General features: G+C 49.8%; 2 protein-coding genes across 4 annotated transcripts; one reads left to right on the forward strand and one right to left on the reverse strand.

The window, feature by feature from the left end:
* Window positions 1-544: 544 nt before the first annotated feature.
* Cnppd1 (cyclin Pas1/PHO80 domain containing 1) lies at window positions 545-7,508 on the reverse strand. Of its 3 annotated transcripts, XM_021197818.2 has the most exons (10): window positions 7,425-7,508; window positions 6,858-7,342; window positions 6,211-6,298; window positions 5,693-5,801; window positions 4,648-4,729; window positions 4,385-4,505; window positions 4,172-4,300; window positions 2,573-2,634; window positions 2,136-2,253; window positions 545-1,718 (listed from the first exon to the last, which is right to left on the reverse strand). In XM_021197818.2, exons 3-10 carry the CDS (start codon window positions 6,277-6,279, stop codon window positions 1,185-1,187), a joined length of 1,224 nt encoding a protein of 407 aa, XP_021053477.1. In that variant the 5' UTR covers window positions 6,280-6,298; window positions 6,858-7,342; window positions 7,425-7,508; the 3' UTR covers window positions 545-1,184. The 3 variants fall into 3 exon arrangements, with proteins under 3 accessions (XP_021053477.1, XP_021053476.1, XP_029394572.1); XM_021197817.2 differs by lacking the exon at window positions 7,425-7,508 and having other exon boundaries at window positions 549-1,718; window positions 6,858-7,423; XM_029538712.1 differs by lacking the exons at window positions 6,858-7,342; window positions 7,425-7,508 and adding an exon at window positions 6,496-6,845 and having other exon boundaries at window positions 549-1,718.
* Window positions 7,509-7,572: 64 nt separating this feature from the next.
* Retreg2 (reticulophagy regulator family member 2) lies at window positions 7,573-13,613 on the forward strand. The gene is made up of 9 exons (XM_021197545.2): window positions 7,573-7,910; window positions 8,163-8,269; window positions 9,473-9,503; window positions 9,852-9,987; window positions 10,169-10,253; window positions 10,508-10,651; window positions 10,807-10,901; window positions 11,392-11,527; window positions 12,147-13,613. The coding sequence occupies exons 1-9, from the start codon at window positions 7,645-7,647 to the stop codon at window positions 12,770-12,772; spliced, it is 1,626 nt and encodes a 541-aa protein (XP_021053204.1). The 5' UTR covers window positions 7,573-7,644; the 3' UTR covers window positions 12,773-13,613.
* Window positions 13,614-15,380: the final 1,767 nt, after the last annotated feature.

Raw genomic sequence — 15,380 nt, forward strand, 5'->3', positions numbered from 1 at the left:
TCCTATGTATGGTTTAAGAGCTGACCATCTGATGTTGGATGACCAATCAGGATGCTATCCCGGGGGAAGGTGTTCCTTTATGTAGAGCTGAGGACTCAAGTTCCTTTTTTTTTTTTAATGCACAAAAATGTTTACACTTAAAATGTAACATTAGGATTGGGTAGGGTTGGTGGCACAGCGTCTCCCTAAGTCACCTTGCTGAAGGTCAGCAGAGCTTGGATTCCAGGAGCTCAACTAGACATCTGTTTTGAACCATAAGGATCCACAAGGCTGGTACCCACCCAGGATATGCGACAACAGACAGGGCTTTCCTAGGCCTGGGACAGTCACCACTTGTTTCCCATGGCAGGCCACATCCAGCAATTTCAGGGCCCCCCAAGAAGTAGCAGCAGGGATGCAGGAAGGCTTGAAACAGGAACCACTATTAGGAAGTTCTGAAACAGCTCAGAGAAAACACCTGCATGTTGATTACAGGATTGTGCATCTGACTTGGGAGGCAGATGAGGGCTGGGAGATCATCAAAGAATGCTGCAGAAGGAAAAGGCCAAGCCATGCAACAGAAACTGTTTATTGAAACCTCAATTCTATAAAAGCGTGAAAAACCCAGATACAAAGCAGTGGCACCCAGAGTGGCCTGTAAAGGGGACACCCAAAAAGGCAGAGTGGGAAGTCTTGGCGCAGAAGCTACGGTTGGAAGACAAAGGGACAAGTTAGAGGACCCAGCAATTCTTGGCCGTGACAGGGAGCCTCCTGGCCCTCAGCAGCTCTCCTCGTGGTTCTCAGCCTCAGAGACATCACAGAGATCCACATCAGTCCTCTCCTCCTCCACTTCCCACACCTCCCACCTTTACTTTTCCATCTTTGGAAACTTCAAAGCAAAAATCTACTTCCCTGGGCTTGTGGAGGCAGAGAGATATAGGTGGTTCTCTGTCATCTGTGGCATGCCTCTGGTCACTGAGCTGGCACTGTCCCAGGCACCACTGGTGTCCTAGCCTGCTAGCCAGACTCTGAGGTCTAGGAGAGTGAATGACCTTGTGCTGCCCCCATAATCCCTTATGCTCCTACCCAGGAGGACAGGGGACCAGCCAAGGGCCCAGAGAGGTAGCAAAAATCTAAATCAAGTTTTCCTCTTCCAGGTTCTCAAGGACTCCCACACCCTCTTAAAGCACTCCTCAGAGCCGTACCTAGCCTGGGGAAATGACAGACTTGAGACGAGCCAGCTCCATGACACTAAAAAGCGAACACTGCTGGGGCTGGAGAAATGGAGGGGCCACTGGGCTCCAGAACCAAGGTGGGGCCAGGCCATGGGTGTGGTGAAAGGGGCGGGAAGGCCCAATAGACACCGTACGGTTAGTGTGCCAGGCACGGCAGTTTGGGGGGTTTCTCTGGAACTTCTGGCAAAAGGGGCATTTGTGGAGAGGAGTAGGAGGGGCAGGAGGGTCTGGGGGAGGTCTCAGAGGGGGTGTCAATGGGGCCAGAAGACTACTCCAGAGTGAAGGCAAGTCTACATCGCCTTCCAGGCAGCTGGAGACATTAGTCAGGCACTGTGACACAGGGACAGGTACACAGGGCTGCACAAGGCTCTTGGAGACCAGTGTGAGTTCTGGAGGACCTGGTGAGGGGCTGGAGGACAGCCCCAAGGACTGGTGTATTACAGCCACTGATGCTACAGCTAGAGCCACGCTGCTCACGTACGCCACGGCTAACAGGCAGGACAGCTGCAGGGGAGAAGAGAAAACAAAACAGCAGGCTGTTGGCTGTCTGTCACTATCCCCTACACATAGTCTCTCTCTCAAGTTGAAGTTCTCTGTAACTCCCCTTGCCTCCTTCACCCTCCCATATATTCTCAACTTCTTCCGAGCATTTTAGAATTTGCTTTTCTTTTTTTTTTTTTAGTTTTTTTGAGACAAGGTTTCTCGGTGTAGCCCTGGCTATCCTGGAACTCTCTGTAGACCACGCTGGTCTCGAACTCAGAAATTCGCCTACCTCTGACTCCCAAGTGCTGGGATTAAAGGCATCCGCCACCAGTGCCCGGCTTAGAATTTGCTTTTCAACACAAATGAACACACACAGAGGGACTCATGTGTGCTTGTCCAAGCCTACTCAAGCCCCTCTTCTTCATAACACCTTCTCACCTTTACCAGCCGCTGGCAGAGGGAGCCCAGAACCAGCTGCCATGTTGGCTGCTCTAGCAGCACACACAGGTCTGTGTAGGTGTACCAGCCCCGCCGCCGTCCCTGCTGCTCAGCCACACTAATAAGAAGGAAGAGACAAGGGGTTGGGGACTCTCTGCAGCTAGCCCAGGGGCACCTTTATACCTTTCAGGACCCATCAGAAGACACTAGGAGTTGACTGAATGCACAGATCCTTAGGCTACCCATTGATTCAGAAGGTGAGACCAGGACCTAAACTTTTAAGTTGCTCACACCACCAAAGGAGGGCAGAAGAGTTAGGTAATGAATACTTTGAACAATTCTTTCTCCCAGATATACAGATCTTATCTCTAGCTCCAATGGCATTTGCCTAGGCCTCTAAATGCCTCAAACTCCTCTTACTAGTTCCTGGAACTCACCAGCTCTCCAGCCAACTTAGCACCTCAAAGATCTCCCGAGGATCAGTGTAGAGACGCCAATCCTACAGGATAAAAGAAAAAAGACAGGCATGGTAATTCATTTCTATGATACCAGTACTTGGAAGGTTGAAGAAACTGTGTCGCCAAGTTACAAGCCAGCTTGGGCTACAAAGTGAGCTGTAGGCCAGCCTGAGCTATAGTATAAGACTACCTCAACAAGCCCTAAGTAAGCAAGGACAGGAAAGAATCTCACTAATGTCAGCCACACTGACCTGATTAAGGGTCAGGGCAGCTACACCACCAGCCAAGATGTGCCAGCCACTGTCCAAAGAACTTGCGCATACTGTATCGTGCTATCACCACCTACCTGACCTCGAGTTATCCCCTCCATAAAGTGCAAGCAGAGAATGTAAACCTAAGAAGGTCAGTGTCGTATGGAGCTCAAAATCCAAGGCAGAAAAAACTCAATAGCAAACATTCAGAGGCTAGCAATACAGGTTCTGCCTCAAAGTGTGTCCTTGGAGAAAGAGGAAGAAAGCCTCTACTTTGAGACTCATTGCTTCAGGAAGCTCTAGACTAGTCTCCTGAAAGGACAGGAAAGGGAGAGCCTACCAAAAAAAAAAAAAAAACGACACAAGAAGAACAGACATACAAAGTCAGGTGCAGTAGATACATCTATAATCAGCATTGAGAGACAAAAGCAGGAGAAGCTACAAGAGGCTCATCACAAGGTCAAGACCAACCTTCTCCACACAGTGAGTGCTAGGTCAGCCTGATTTAAAATGTATTCATTAAGAGACAGGGTCTGACTATGTAGGTCTAACTGTCCTAAAATGGACTAGGCTGGCCTCAAACTCACAGAGATCTGCCTGAGATTGAAGACATGTAACCAGAAAAAAAAGAAAGAAAAAGTGGAGATTGGTGGCTATCTCAGTAAACACTTTGTATGTAAGCATGAGAAACAGATTTCCCCAGAACCCATGTAAAAGAAGTGGACAGCACGCACTTATAATCTCAACACTACGGAACCAAGACTCGCTGGTCTGCCAGCCAGGCTAAATAGACTATTTCAAAAAGCAAGGTAGACAAGTCCTCAGGAGGGGATGGCAAGATGGCTCAGCAGTTAAGAGCACCGACTGCTCTTTTGAAGGTCCTGAGTTCAAATCCCAGCAACCACATGGTGACATGGTGGCTCACAACCATCCATAAGGAGATCTAACGCCCTCTTCTGGTGTGTCTGAAGACAGCTACAGTGTACTTACATATAATAAATAAATAAATAAATCCTTAAAAAAAAAAAAACAAACAAGAAACACAAAACAAGTCCTCAGGAAAACATTCAAGGTACACAAGGTACTTATCTGATATACACACACACACACACACACACACACACACACANAGAGAGAGAGAGAGAGAGAGAGAGAGAGAGAGAGAAGCCGAGTAGCAGTGGTGCACACCTTTAATCCCAGCACTTGGGAGGATCTCTGAATTCAAGGCCAGCCTGGTCCACAGAGAGAGTTTTAGGCCAGTCAGGGCTACACAGAGAAACCCTGTCTGGAAAACAAAACAAAGACAGAAGAGAGAAGACTCACTTACCATGGCACTCAGGAAGCTCCTTTCCAAGGCATTGAGGGTGGCCACAGCAACTCCCCCAGCTGTTCCCCATTCGTCATTGAAGACCTCCTCTTCCTCCCCTTCATCATAAAGGTATTTACTAGCCACCATCTGCAGAGAAGCCAGGAATCAGCATCAGCTGAGTTCATACCTGGTGCCTGGCTCACCAGGAAGATAAAGGGAGCGAGTACTTACCATGGAGATCAGAAACAAATCAGAAGACGACACGTGCTGCAGATAATCTGGGTTCCGGTGCCGGAGCCGCTCAATGTACACCAGAGCTAACATCATAGCACAAGGGGAGATACAAGCCTCTCTGGGAGGTAGAAAGGATCGGTAATTAAACCCAAGAGTCCTTCAGTTTTTCAAACTCTCAAGATGCTCATCACACTTTCTCTTTAGAGACAATAACATCCCACACGCCCAGTCTCATTCTATCCCTTTGATCCCAGGCTCACCGGGACACGTGGGCTACATATTTTTTCTGGAGGCGACGAATAGGACTGGGTGCTGCCTTCTGAAGAAGTTCCACAGTAATGTCTGCAAGGAGATAGAGGAGCAGAATAAGCAACTGCAACATATGCGGTAGTCCCCACTACTGTCAGGGAAGACCTAGGTCTGAGGCCCTGGGGACATGACTGTCACAAAACTAGAAACCAAATTTTGCTAAGGCGGGAGGGAAGGCATGATGAAACACACCTGTAATCCCCAAACTCAAGCCATAAGGCAGGGGGATTACTACAAGGTCATCCAGATCTCTACAGTGAGTTCCAGGCTTCTGGGATCTACGCAGTAAGACACGGTCTCAACCCTTCAGGCCCCACCCCCAAATTCTAAGTGGATGAAAGCCCACTCCAAGGTTGACCCTCAGCTTTTTCCAGCAGAAAGTCTTGTTTTTCTTTTTTAAGATTTATTTATTTTATTTATATGAGTACACTGTAGCTGTCTTCAGACACACCACAAAAGGGCACCCGACCCCACTACATGTGGTTGCTGAGACTTGAACTCAGGACCTCTGGAAGAGAAGTCAGTGCTCTTAACCACTCTTAACCATCTCTCCAGCCCAAGACTTGTTTTTCTATTAAGTTACTCATGTTTATCTTTCCCCAGTGTTTGAGAAGTGTGCTTTATTTACTTGAGAAACATGTAACGTGTATACTTAGAAAACTAAATTTCAGCCCTGTAAATGAAACGGGAAAGCAGAACTTGGGCTATAGCCCTGTGGTAGGATGCCTGCAGAGCATACACAAAGCATTAAAAATAAGTGACTGCAATTTATGAGCTGTTTTTACTCATGTGGGCTAAAAGAATTTGAAACGTGGCCTGCATTGTCAAACCAAGTATCAACCAGGCTAGTTATAATGAGACACAGTGCAGCTCAGAGGGCAAACCTCCAGGCATTTGGGTGACTATGACAACCCAGTCCTCCAAGTCTCCACTTGGCTCACGCGCACACACACACACACACACACACACACACACACACACACACAACAGTCTAACCTGCCACAGGGCTGGAGAGCTCCTCCAGGTTGCAGTCTGTCTCCAAGTCCCAGCCATAATAGAGTCTCCTTCGAATTCGAGCGCTTAGCTTTTGGTGTCCCGGAAGGACCTGAAACAGAGCCAGGAGTAGTGGAGGGTGAAGGGCAGGGAAGGTTTTGGTGGAAATCCTGGGTACTGCCCCCGGGCCTATATTCTCTACCCAGCCCGGAGTTCCCAAGATCATTTGTTAATGGCAGCCTAGTCTTGTCCACAGGGGGAGAAAGACAATAAGCCTGCCTCTGCTATCACTGAGGGCTCAGTAGAAGACTAGACAACTAGAAACCAGATGGACCCCAGTCTAATCAGTAGCAGTTCCCCTCTTAAAACCTGAGGCTTTGCCTCCAGGCCTAAGCGGCATTGCTCTCACCAGTCGCCCACTCCGGGCATAACAAGTAAGAGAGCTCCCATTCCGCTCGGGGCTGGAGGAGAACGCCTGGGAGTTCTGACTCCCAGAGGCAGAGAACTGGCGGACCTCTCACCATGAAGTCTTGGAAACCGGTGAGGGAGAAGGCGCCTTCTTCGTCCAGTAGGAGCCCAGTCAGGTCCATCGCTCTGTCAGCCGCCACCCTGCGAAGGTGGAGGGGAAGGGAAGGAATCGTAAGTGACCCCCAGAGCCGTCCTCACCCTTCGGCCCACCTCTCCCGAAAGGGCCACCGCCCGACTGCGCGCAGCCTCCTCCCTTCTCGCAGGCGGCCGTGGGACGCCTCTTCCTGTTCCGCGTGCGACTGGGCCTCCCGGCGCCCGACGACACGCGCGGGGCTCACCAGGCGAACCAGGAGGTACGAGGGCCAGAAGTGTTCTCAGCCCGTGCCGCGTCCGCCTGGCGTTTATAAGCTGCGGGAGTGAGTGTCACCGACGAGTCTGCGCGCCCTGCAGGAAGTGCCTCCTGCCCTGCCCAACTTGTCGCCGAGAGCTCCGGGTCTCTGGAGCTATGAGCACCCAGGGCTGAATTGTAATACGGTTCCCAGGGGACCGCGACACACCAAGGGTGGAAGGCGCTGACCAGACTTTGTGGTCTGGTACAGATAGTGACGAGCCTAACACAAAGGCAACGCGGCGAGTTGTTTCCTGGGTTTTAGGGAAGACGCAGTCAGCAATGCCCAGGAAAGATGAACAAGAAACTTACCGGTGGGAGAACTGTGAACAAGGTGGGAGGGAATCTGTTGACTCTTTACGCCCCCTTAGAAGTTTGAAACTGTAAAACTCGAATACATACTGTATTCTGTAGGGTTACTCCAGCAATTAAATGATCTCAAAAGATATGAAGCCTCAATAAACAGGTCTCCCCGAAGTAAACAGAGCCTGGATGTTTTATTTTCAAACACGCCTTCCAACCAATTTGCGGCTGAGAGATTTTGGGGAGAAAGAGGGCGGACGCTCCAAGAAGGAAGAAGCAACTTTGAAGTTGGTGAAGCTGCTTTGAAGTCATTAAAGTCACGCGATGGTGTTTGTTTATCCGCTGAGGGGAGGGGACTGGAGGCGAAGAGGGTTGAGTAATGGGGATGGCACCGCCCTTCCCGATCCCACGCAGATTCTAGTCAAGATCCTGGGGGCCTGGAAGCCCACTGCCTCCGGGCGGGACCTCACGCGACAAAGAGGTCTCCAGCCGCCCTGTAAACACCGGGAGAAGACCTCAGGCCTCGCAGCCTCAACGCCCGCCCCGGATCACCACTCCCGCACCCTGGAAGCACACCTTCGTGGGTGCAGGATCACGACAGCGGCCACTGCGCACGCGCGGGCGTCCCATCCGGGCTGTTAGGGCACGTCACGTGGCATCGCGCTCCATCACGTGACGCTTGACCGCAGGTTTTTTTGCTCGCCCGGGCGTGCGCCCCCTTCCGTCTGACGCGCCCCCGGCGGCGGCCGCGCAGCCCTGGCTCCTCGCGGGCTCGGGCAGCGGCTGCGGCGCGGCGATGGCGAGCGGCGGTGGCGGTAACACCGGCGTGGGTGGCACCTCGGGACTGGGTCTGGGCCTGGGGCTGAGCCTCGGCCTGGGTGAGGCCACTGGCGACGCGGAGGAGGAGGCGGCCGCAGCCGAGGCTGTGGGACGCCTAGCCACGTCCCTGTGGCTGCGGCTCCGCGGCTGGGAGGCGGTGCTGGCGGCCGCACAGCGACTGCTGGTATGGGAGAAGCCGCTGCACAGCCTGGTCACGGCGGCTACACTCAACGGCCTCTTCTGGTAACGGCCGCGGTGGAGGGGGCGGGGCCGGGCTGCGCGGGAGAGCGGGGGCGGGAGGACCCGGTGCTCCCTCCCTTGGAGGGCTGTCAGCGTCTGGGGCGGTGATCCCGCACCAGGTTGCTCCATTTCTTAATCTCTTAGTAGTGGGTAAGGCTTAGAGGGCCATCTCCCCATCAGTGGGTCTTTCTGTGATTTTCGATGGATTTGGGAGCCTCTCCCCCCACTCTCGGCTGAGATGCCTGTCTCCCTAAGGTTGTTGTCTTCGTCGTCCCTCCGGCCCTTCTTCCTGCTCAGCATCTCACTTTTGACCTATTTTCTACTGGATCTCTGGCATCCTCGCTTTCTCCCTGATGTTTCAGGTGAGTTTCTTCATTCCACACACACTGTTGTGCACCTGCCCCGTGCATCACCCTGCTACTTGAAGCACAGCAAGTCATTTATCTCCTAAGGCATCCAGCATGCCCTTCCATCCTTTTTTTTTTTTTTTTTTTAAAGAAAATTGCCTGAAACGAGAATTGTTTCTTTTCCAAAATTAATGTTCTTGTGAGTTTACTAGTCAAAACTATATAGCATTTAAAGCTGGGTGTGGTGGTGCATGCCTTTAATCCCAATACTCTGGAGAAGGAGAGGGGAAGGGGGAGACATCTTTGAAAGTTAGGCTAGCTTGTTCTATGTTGGGAATTCCAGGCCAGCGAGAGTTACATTGTGAGACAATGTTTCAAAAAATAAGTAAATAAAAATAAAAGAGTGTGAAGTTGGTGGCTAAAGCACCAGAGTTCTATTCCATACTCTGCCCTTTGCTGGCAGCCTATATGGCCTTGTAAAGAATCACAGAAGTGATGAGTGTAGTGCCACATGCCTTAATCCCAGAATTTGGGAGGCAGAGGCAGGCAGATCTCTAGGCCAGCTGGGTCTACAGAGTGAGCTCCAGGACAGCCAGAACTACACAGAGAAACCTTGTCAAGGAGAAGGAAGGAAGAAAGAAAGAACTGTAGACACAGGGACATCCTAGGGAGAGATGGTTAAATGAGTGTCTTCAGAGACCCTGATAGGAGTTGCTTTCCTGTACACACTTAATGTGCATCTTGGAACAACTGTATATCTGGCTGTGTATGAATTACTCAGGGCACAAATGAATAAGTGTGGGAGCCTGTGTTTGATAGAGGCAGAGTCTAAAGGAAACAAAGATGGACCTGGTGTCACAGGCCTGCCATCCTAGCGTCTTTAAGATGCTGAGGCAGGGGAGGCTGCAAGTTCAAGGACTACCCTAGGGATGCAGCTCAGAGGTACAGCATTGCCTAGCACTTAGCCCAGGCTCAATTCCCAGAACTGCAAAAAGGAAAGACAGGTTCAGAAACAGCATATCGTATATACCTTGTTGTTGGTGTGTGAAAGGAATGCTCTGGACTTCACATAGTGGTTCAGGCCTGGAAGCGAGAGACAGGGGGATTACTGAAAAATTGAGACCAAGAATGCTAAAGAGAGGCAGCTCTTTCTGACTTTGGATCTGTCTCTAAGTGCCTCATGAACTCTTAACTTACCCCACTCCCTTTTCTCCCTAGCACCACCCCCTGAAGAACCGCACTCTGACAGGTGAGTATAGGCCACCTTTTAAAGAAGATGCCCAAATGTGGTCTGCTTGCTGTGCTCAGCTCAAAGAGGAGCAGGGCTGTGGCTTCTGCAGGCATAGGTCCAGTATAATGAAGGGACTTACAGCAAGCAAAAGTATGCCTGGCTCTAGGCTTCTTTGTATGCAGATGCTATGTTCCTTCTCCTGTGGGAGAGGGTTGAGTACCCTGGGAATTTACTTCCCAGGATGAGGATGACATCCTTTGGGGGAGGTGGGATCTCCAGAATGAAGATCTCATCAGCAGTCTCAAAGTGATTTGAGTGTCTTAGCTGGTTCCTGAGGCCTCCGGGGGTCATATCATGTCTCCCCAGTGAGGGTGCGGGGTCAGGCGCCCAGCCGCACCTGCTGAGTGTGCCCGAGTTGTGCAGATACCTGGCTGAGAGCTGGCTCACCTTCCAGATTCACCTGCAAGAGCTGTTGCAGTACAAGAGGCAGAATCCAGCTCAGGTAAACCCCATCCTGAAACGGTTGCAGGAGTCAGAGGGGCTGGGAGAGAGTGACACGTGCAGTGTCTATTGTAAATTTCCTCAACTGGTTCCCATTTTCCACACATATAGTTTCTTCCCTGGTGACTGTGCACATGGTTTAAGCCTAGTGTTCTTCATAGCTCCTGTGCTCTTCTCTGCAGTTCTGTGCTCGAGTCTGTTCTGGCTGTGCTGTGCTAGCTGTGTTGGGACACTATGTTCCAGGGATTATGATTTCCTACATTGTCTGTGAGTGGAGGTCATCCTGCTATTTCCAAAGCCCTTTCTAGTCTTCTTTCCCTGGGTTGACCCAAAGGAAAGACTGCGTTTTCTTTGTTAGTTACTCACCTGGGAGGAGAATAGTAGGTTGGGGGGAAGAGGGCATCACTGCCTCGGGAAAGGGTCTCATCTTTGTTCAGCCCTACCTGTTCAGGGGACAGTTTGGATGAAGGCTTCTGAGAAAGTGGCCTGCTGAGCTCTGAATGCACTTTCTTAACCCGTAGTGCTGAGTATCCTGCTGTGGCCCCTGGTGGTTTATCATGAATTGATCCAGAGGATGTATACTCGCCTGGAGCCCTTGCTCATGCAGCTGGACTACAGCATGAAAGCAGAAGCTGATGCCCTGCACCACAAACACGACAAGAGAAGTAAGGCATTCTCTTAACCTGGATGGGGAGAGGCAGGGAGAGCCTGTGGTGTATGGCTCATGGTGTGTCCTGGAATTGAAATCATTTCTACTTCCTTGGCCATGTTTGTCACCACCATTATCTCTGCTCATTGTTGCCTGATTGCCCTTTTCTAGAGCGCCAAGGGAAGAGTGCACCCCCAGCAGGAGATGAGCCACTGGCGGAAACAGAGAGTGAAAGCGAGGCAGAGTTGGCTGGCTTCTCTCCAGTGGTGAGGTCCAGGGAAGGTGGGGTGTCAAATCGAAGGCTGAAGGGAAGTTGGGTATTGTGGTACATACATGTAATCCTATTTGAGAGAAGGAAGCAGAAGGATCAAGAATTCAAAACCAGCCTGGTTTTCTTTTTTTTTTTTTTTTTTTTTTTTTTTGGATTTTTCAAGACAGGGTTTCTCTGTATAGCCTTGGCTGTCCTGGAACTTACTTTGTAGACCAGGCTGACCTCAAACTCAGAAATCCTCCTGCCTCTGCTGGGATTAAAGGCGTGTGCCACCACACCCAGCTAGCTTGGTTTTCATTATGAATTTGAGATCAGCCTGGACCACATAAGACCTCCTATCTCCAAAAAAAGAAAAAGAAAAAGGCAAAGGAGGCAAGAATGTGTCTGCTTTAGAGCTACCAGTTCTCAAGTAGTTGGGAACCAGAAGGCTTGGGGGTAAAGTGTGCTTATCCCAGTATGTTGGATTCATCCTGGTTCTCCTGCAGGTGGATGTGAAGAAAACAGCCCTGGCCTTGGCTATTACAGACTCTGAGCTGTCAGATGAGGAGGCCTCTATCTTAGAGAGCGGCGGTTTCTCTGTATCTCGGGCCACCACTCCACAACTGACAGATGTTTCTGAAGGTATGAGCAGTCTTTGCCTCTCTTTTATCTTCCCGCTCCCCGATACTGAGTTGTTGACAGCTGTGTTCTCCGAGTTCCAAAAATGCTTCCTGAATTCCTGTATTCTCTAATCCTACCCTAAGCTCCCAAGAACTTAGTTCTATCCTCTAGCTTTGCTTTGTAGTGTTTGGTTGTTTTTAGATCTTGTTATTTTATGTGTATGAGTATTTGGCCTGCATAATGTGCGTACACCATATGCATGCCTGGTGCCTGCAAAAGTCAAAAGAGGGCATCTGGTCCCCTGGAGCTGGAGTTGCAGTTGGTTGTGAGCCACCATATGGGTGCTGGGAATTGAACCTGGGTCCTCTGCAGGAGCAGCAAGTGCTCTTAACCACTGAGCCATCTCTTCAGCTCTGCTTTGCTTTTTGAGAAAGGCTCTTAGTCTAGGCTTGCTTTGAACTCTCTTTGTAGCAGAAGATAACCTGAACTCTGGTCCCTCCTCCCTATACCTTCCAAATGCTGGGATTACAATAGACATGTGCCACAGGACCTGGCTTCCCAAGTTATCTACATGAACTTACTGACTTTGGTGGCCAGTTAGAGAAAACAGCTCATTCTTAACGCTTTAATCTCTGCACAGATTTGGACCAGCAGAGCCTGCCAAGTGAGCCAGAAGAGGCTCTGAGCCGAGACCTGGGGGAGGGGGAAGAGACAGAGCTGGCCCCTCCTGAAGACCTGCTAAGTGCCCCTCCAGCCCTCTCAAAACAAGCCCTGGATACAGAAGAGGAGGGAGCTGCAGACAAGGAAACCTTGCTTCAGCTCTCATCCCCTCTTCACTTTGTGAATACGCACTTCAATGGGGCAGGGTCCCCCCAGGATGGAGTGAAATGCCCTCCTGGTGGACCAGTGAAGACCCTGAGCCCAGAGGCAGTGAGTGGTGACCTAATGGCTCCATCCAGCACCCTCTCACCCCAACTTTGCCTTGCTGAAAGTGGTCCAGTTACCCCCCTCTCTCCCTCTGTGCTCCCATCCCTTCCCCAGGACTCACCTCACACCCTGGCTGCTCCTGAGGAGGAAGAGGCACTCACAACTGAGGACTTTGAGTTGCTGGATCAGGGGGAGCTGGAGCAACTGAATGCAGAGCTGGGCTTGGGACCAGAGATGCCCCCAAAGCCCCCTGATGTTCTGCCTCCTCCTCCCCTGGGGCCAGACAGCCATTCCCTGGTACAGTCAGACCAAGAGGCTCATGCCGAGGTTGAGCCATGAGCCATGGCAGAATGAGCTGCAGGCATACTAGGGCTTCCTAACTAGGCATGTCACATTGTCTCCTCTCCCTGTCACTCTGGGGAGAGGCACTATGTGGAAAAACTGGCTGTCAGATGGAAGCCAGACCACTCTGCCTGCCTGCCTGCCTGCCTGCCTGCTGTCCTGGGACCTGGTATAGTACCTGTTCCTAGGATTGGTTTTATGTCTGTAAATACTTTTCCATTTGGGTTAGTGGATGTGATGAAGGCTAGGGGCATCCTTCCATAGCCTGCAGTTACTTCCCTGCCTCATCCCTTGTCATTCTGCTGTGTCCCAAGCCCTGGTGGTCTACCTTTTCTTTTTCTTCCTATCCTCAGGGACCTGTGCTGCTCCACCCTCGTGTCCCACTTGGTTGTTTAGTTGAGGCACTTTATAATTTCCTCTACTGTCCCACACTCCCGTTGGCTTTATTTCCCTGCTGTGTCCTGTCCTTTGCAGTGTGACCCCCACTCTGCCAACTCCTCCTTCCCACAGGCACTGGCCAAGTTTTAGGACAGGTTCTCTTCTGAGGAAACTGGGTGGTGTCAGGCCAGCAGTGCTGTGCTTGGGTTGCTGTTGCCTTGAACCTACACTGTACCCTTGCCCAGTTCAACACTCATGATGCCGGACAGCAGGGTCCCATAGCACTTTGCCAGCACTGAGGGTGGCATGTTCTCTTCTCTTTTTTGAGGTGAGGGACTTCCCTTCTGTATTAGGGAAGAAGAACAGAACCTACTTGTCTGGACTCCCTGCTAGGGTCTAAAGTGGATAGTAAGATCTGTGTAGGTGTTAACTGGAAAAATAAACTGTTGATTGGCTAGAACTGCTGCCTGTCTGCCTGCTTGTCTCACTGTGAGCCGCCTCCCATACTGCACTCTTTCCCCTCCTCACCCAGCACTGCCTCTCTTAGTTATTTTCCTTGTAAAAAGCCAGAGGCAGGGATCATCCTGACAACCCTACCTGCTCCTCAGTCATACAAAGTGAGATTTAGCATGTGTGAATACATTACATGCTGGAGGAAATTAATTGCCTTGGCTTCCCAGTCAGTGGAACATGGAGTCATGATAACTGTTTCCTACTGTGTACCTTTAATATTGTTTCTATAAGTCACATATCTACATGCTCACAATTCAATCTTAATTGTCTGTAGTAGGCCCACTAACCAGCAGTGGTAATATAAGTTGGTTAAATATTTATATAAACTGGTTAAAGGCCAAGGGACTAAAATAGTATCCAAGGTTTTTTAAAGTATATGTTCTTGGCACCGTTCTAAGTTATTTACTTATTTATTTATTTATTTCAGAAACAGGCTCTCTGTGTAGTTCTGACTGGCCTAGAACACAGATTTGCCTGCCTCTGCCTCCAGAGTGCTGGGATTAAAGGTATGCACTACCCCCTAGCTTATCTATGTGATTTTTATATACTAGTGTTTAACATGGGGCTGTTCATCAACTTTTAAAATGAATTGTCTTACTGCTGAACAATAGTAGTTCACATTTGTAATCCGAGTGCATGAGGACTGAGGCAGGGAGATTGAAAGCTTCAGGCTGGCCTGGTCTACCAAGAGAGAAGACATCATCTCAAAACAAAAGCCAACCACAATAAAAATAATTGCTATCAACTCCATTTTTTTTTTTTTTTAAGCACAGCTTAGTTTCCTGAGGGCCACACAGGCTGAATGAATGGAGCCATGATTGAAACCCAGTGAGTGATGCTAGGAAACACTGTAAGCTCCTGTCCAGTGATGGGCACAGGCAGGAAGAAGCCTGGAACTGGAAAAACCAATCCAGCATCTTAGCTTTGTGGAAAGTGGACTCTTGGCTGCCCTTCTACTTAGGTGAACAGCACAAAACAGAGTAAATAGTTTGCTTAGTGAGTTCATGTCCTCAACCTTTAGCTTTGGGTACAATGTAGCATGGTAATTGTCTTTGAAGATGAAGTCTATACAGGTGTATCCTGATGTATCCCAGAAATAAGAGACATTTCCTCTGTTTGAGAGAGAATCAGCCTTAAGTGAGGCCTGGTTAATGCAGAGATTTCCATTTCTGAAGAAGTTTGGATTTAGAACTGAATCCCTGTAGCTGGATCAAAATATCAAAGTAGGTCAGCAGTCTGTGTTACCCCTTCACATTTACCATTGTCTGATGGTTTCTGCAGGTTTTGTTGGTGATAATTTTCACTATCAGATGTCTTGACCAGCTTGTGCTCACCAATGAAAAGCCTGAGAAAAAAAGCTTTTCCGGAGTAAAAGAAAAATGAGCAGAAATGTGAAACCCATTATTAGGAGACACACACACACACACACACACTCCCAGCACTCAGGAGGGCTAGACTAAAGGACTGAGGATAGATTGAGGCCACCCTGAGCTATATAAAAGCCCCTAACCTTTTAGAAAGAAAGAAAGAAAACAACAAACAAAAAACCCTCCAAATGAGAAGAGTTTGTTACATGGTTTATGTTCAGGGAGGAGACCATACATTTCAGTCAATTTTGTTTTGTTTTTGTTTTTTCGAGACAGGGTTTCTCTCTGTGTAGCCCTGGCTGTCCTGGAACTCACTCTGTAGACCAGGCTGGCCTCGAACTCAGAAA

The sequence above is a fragment of the Mus pahari genome, chromosome 5, assembly GCF_900095145.1.
Source record: "Mus pahari chromosome 5, PAHARI_EIJ_v1.1, whole genome shotgun sequence".
Lineage (NCBI taxonomy): Eukaryota > Metazoa > Chordata > Mammalia > Rodentia > Muridae > Mus > Mus pahari.

Coding starts and splice junctions, on each gene's coding strand:
- Retreg2 (XM_021197545.2), top strand. CDS start 7,645: ATGGCGAGCGGCGGTGGCGGTAACACCGGCGTGGGTGGCACCTCGGGA. Junction 9,504..9,851: donor GAAGAACCGCACTCTGACAG/GTGAGTATAGGC, acceptor ATGTCTCCCCAG/TGAGGGTGCGGGGTCAGGCG. Junction 10,902..11,391: donor TGGCTGGCTTCTCTCCAGTG/GTGAGGTCCAGG, acceptor GTTCTCCTGCAG/GTGGATGTGAAGAAAACAGC.
- Cnppd1 (XM_021197818.2), bottom strand. CDS start 6,279: ATGGACCTGACTGGGCTCCTACTGGACGAAGAAGGCGCCTTCTCCCTC. Junction 4,506..4,647: donor TATGTAGCCCACGTGTCCCG/GTGAGCCTGGGA, acceptor TCTACCTCCCAG/AGAGGCTTGTATCTCCCCTT. Junction 2,635..4,171: donor GGAGCTTCCTGAGTGCCATG/GTAAGTGAGTCT, acceptor TTTATCCTGTAG/GATTGGCGTCTCTACACTGA.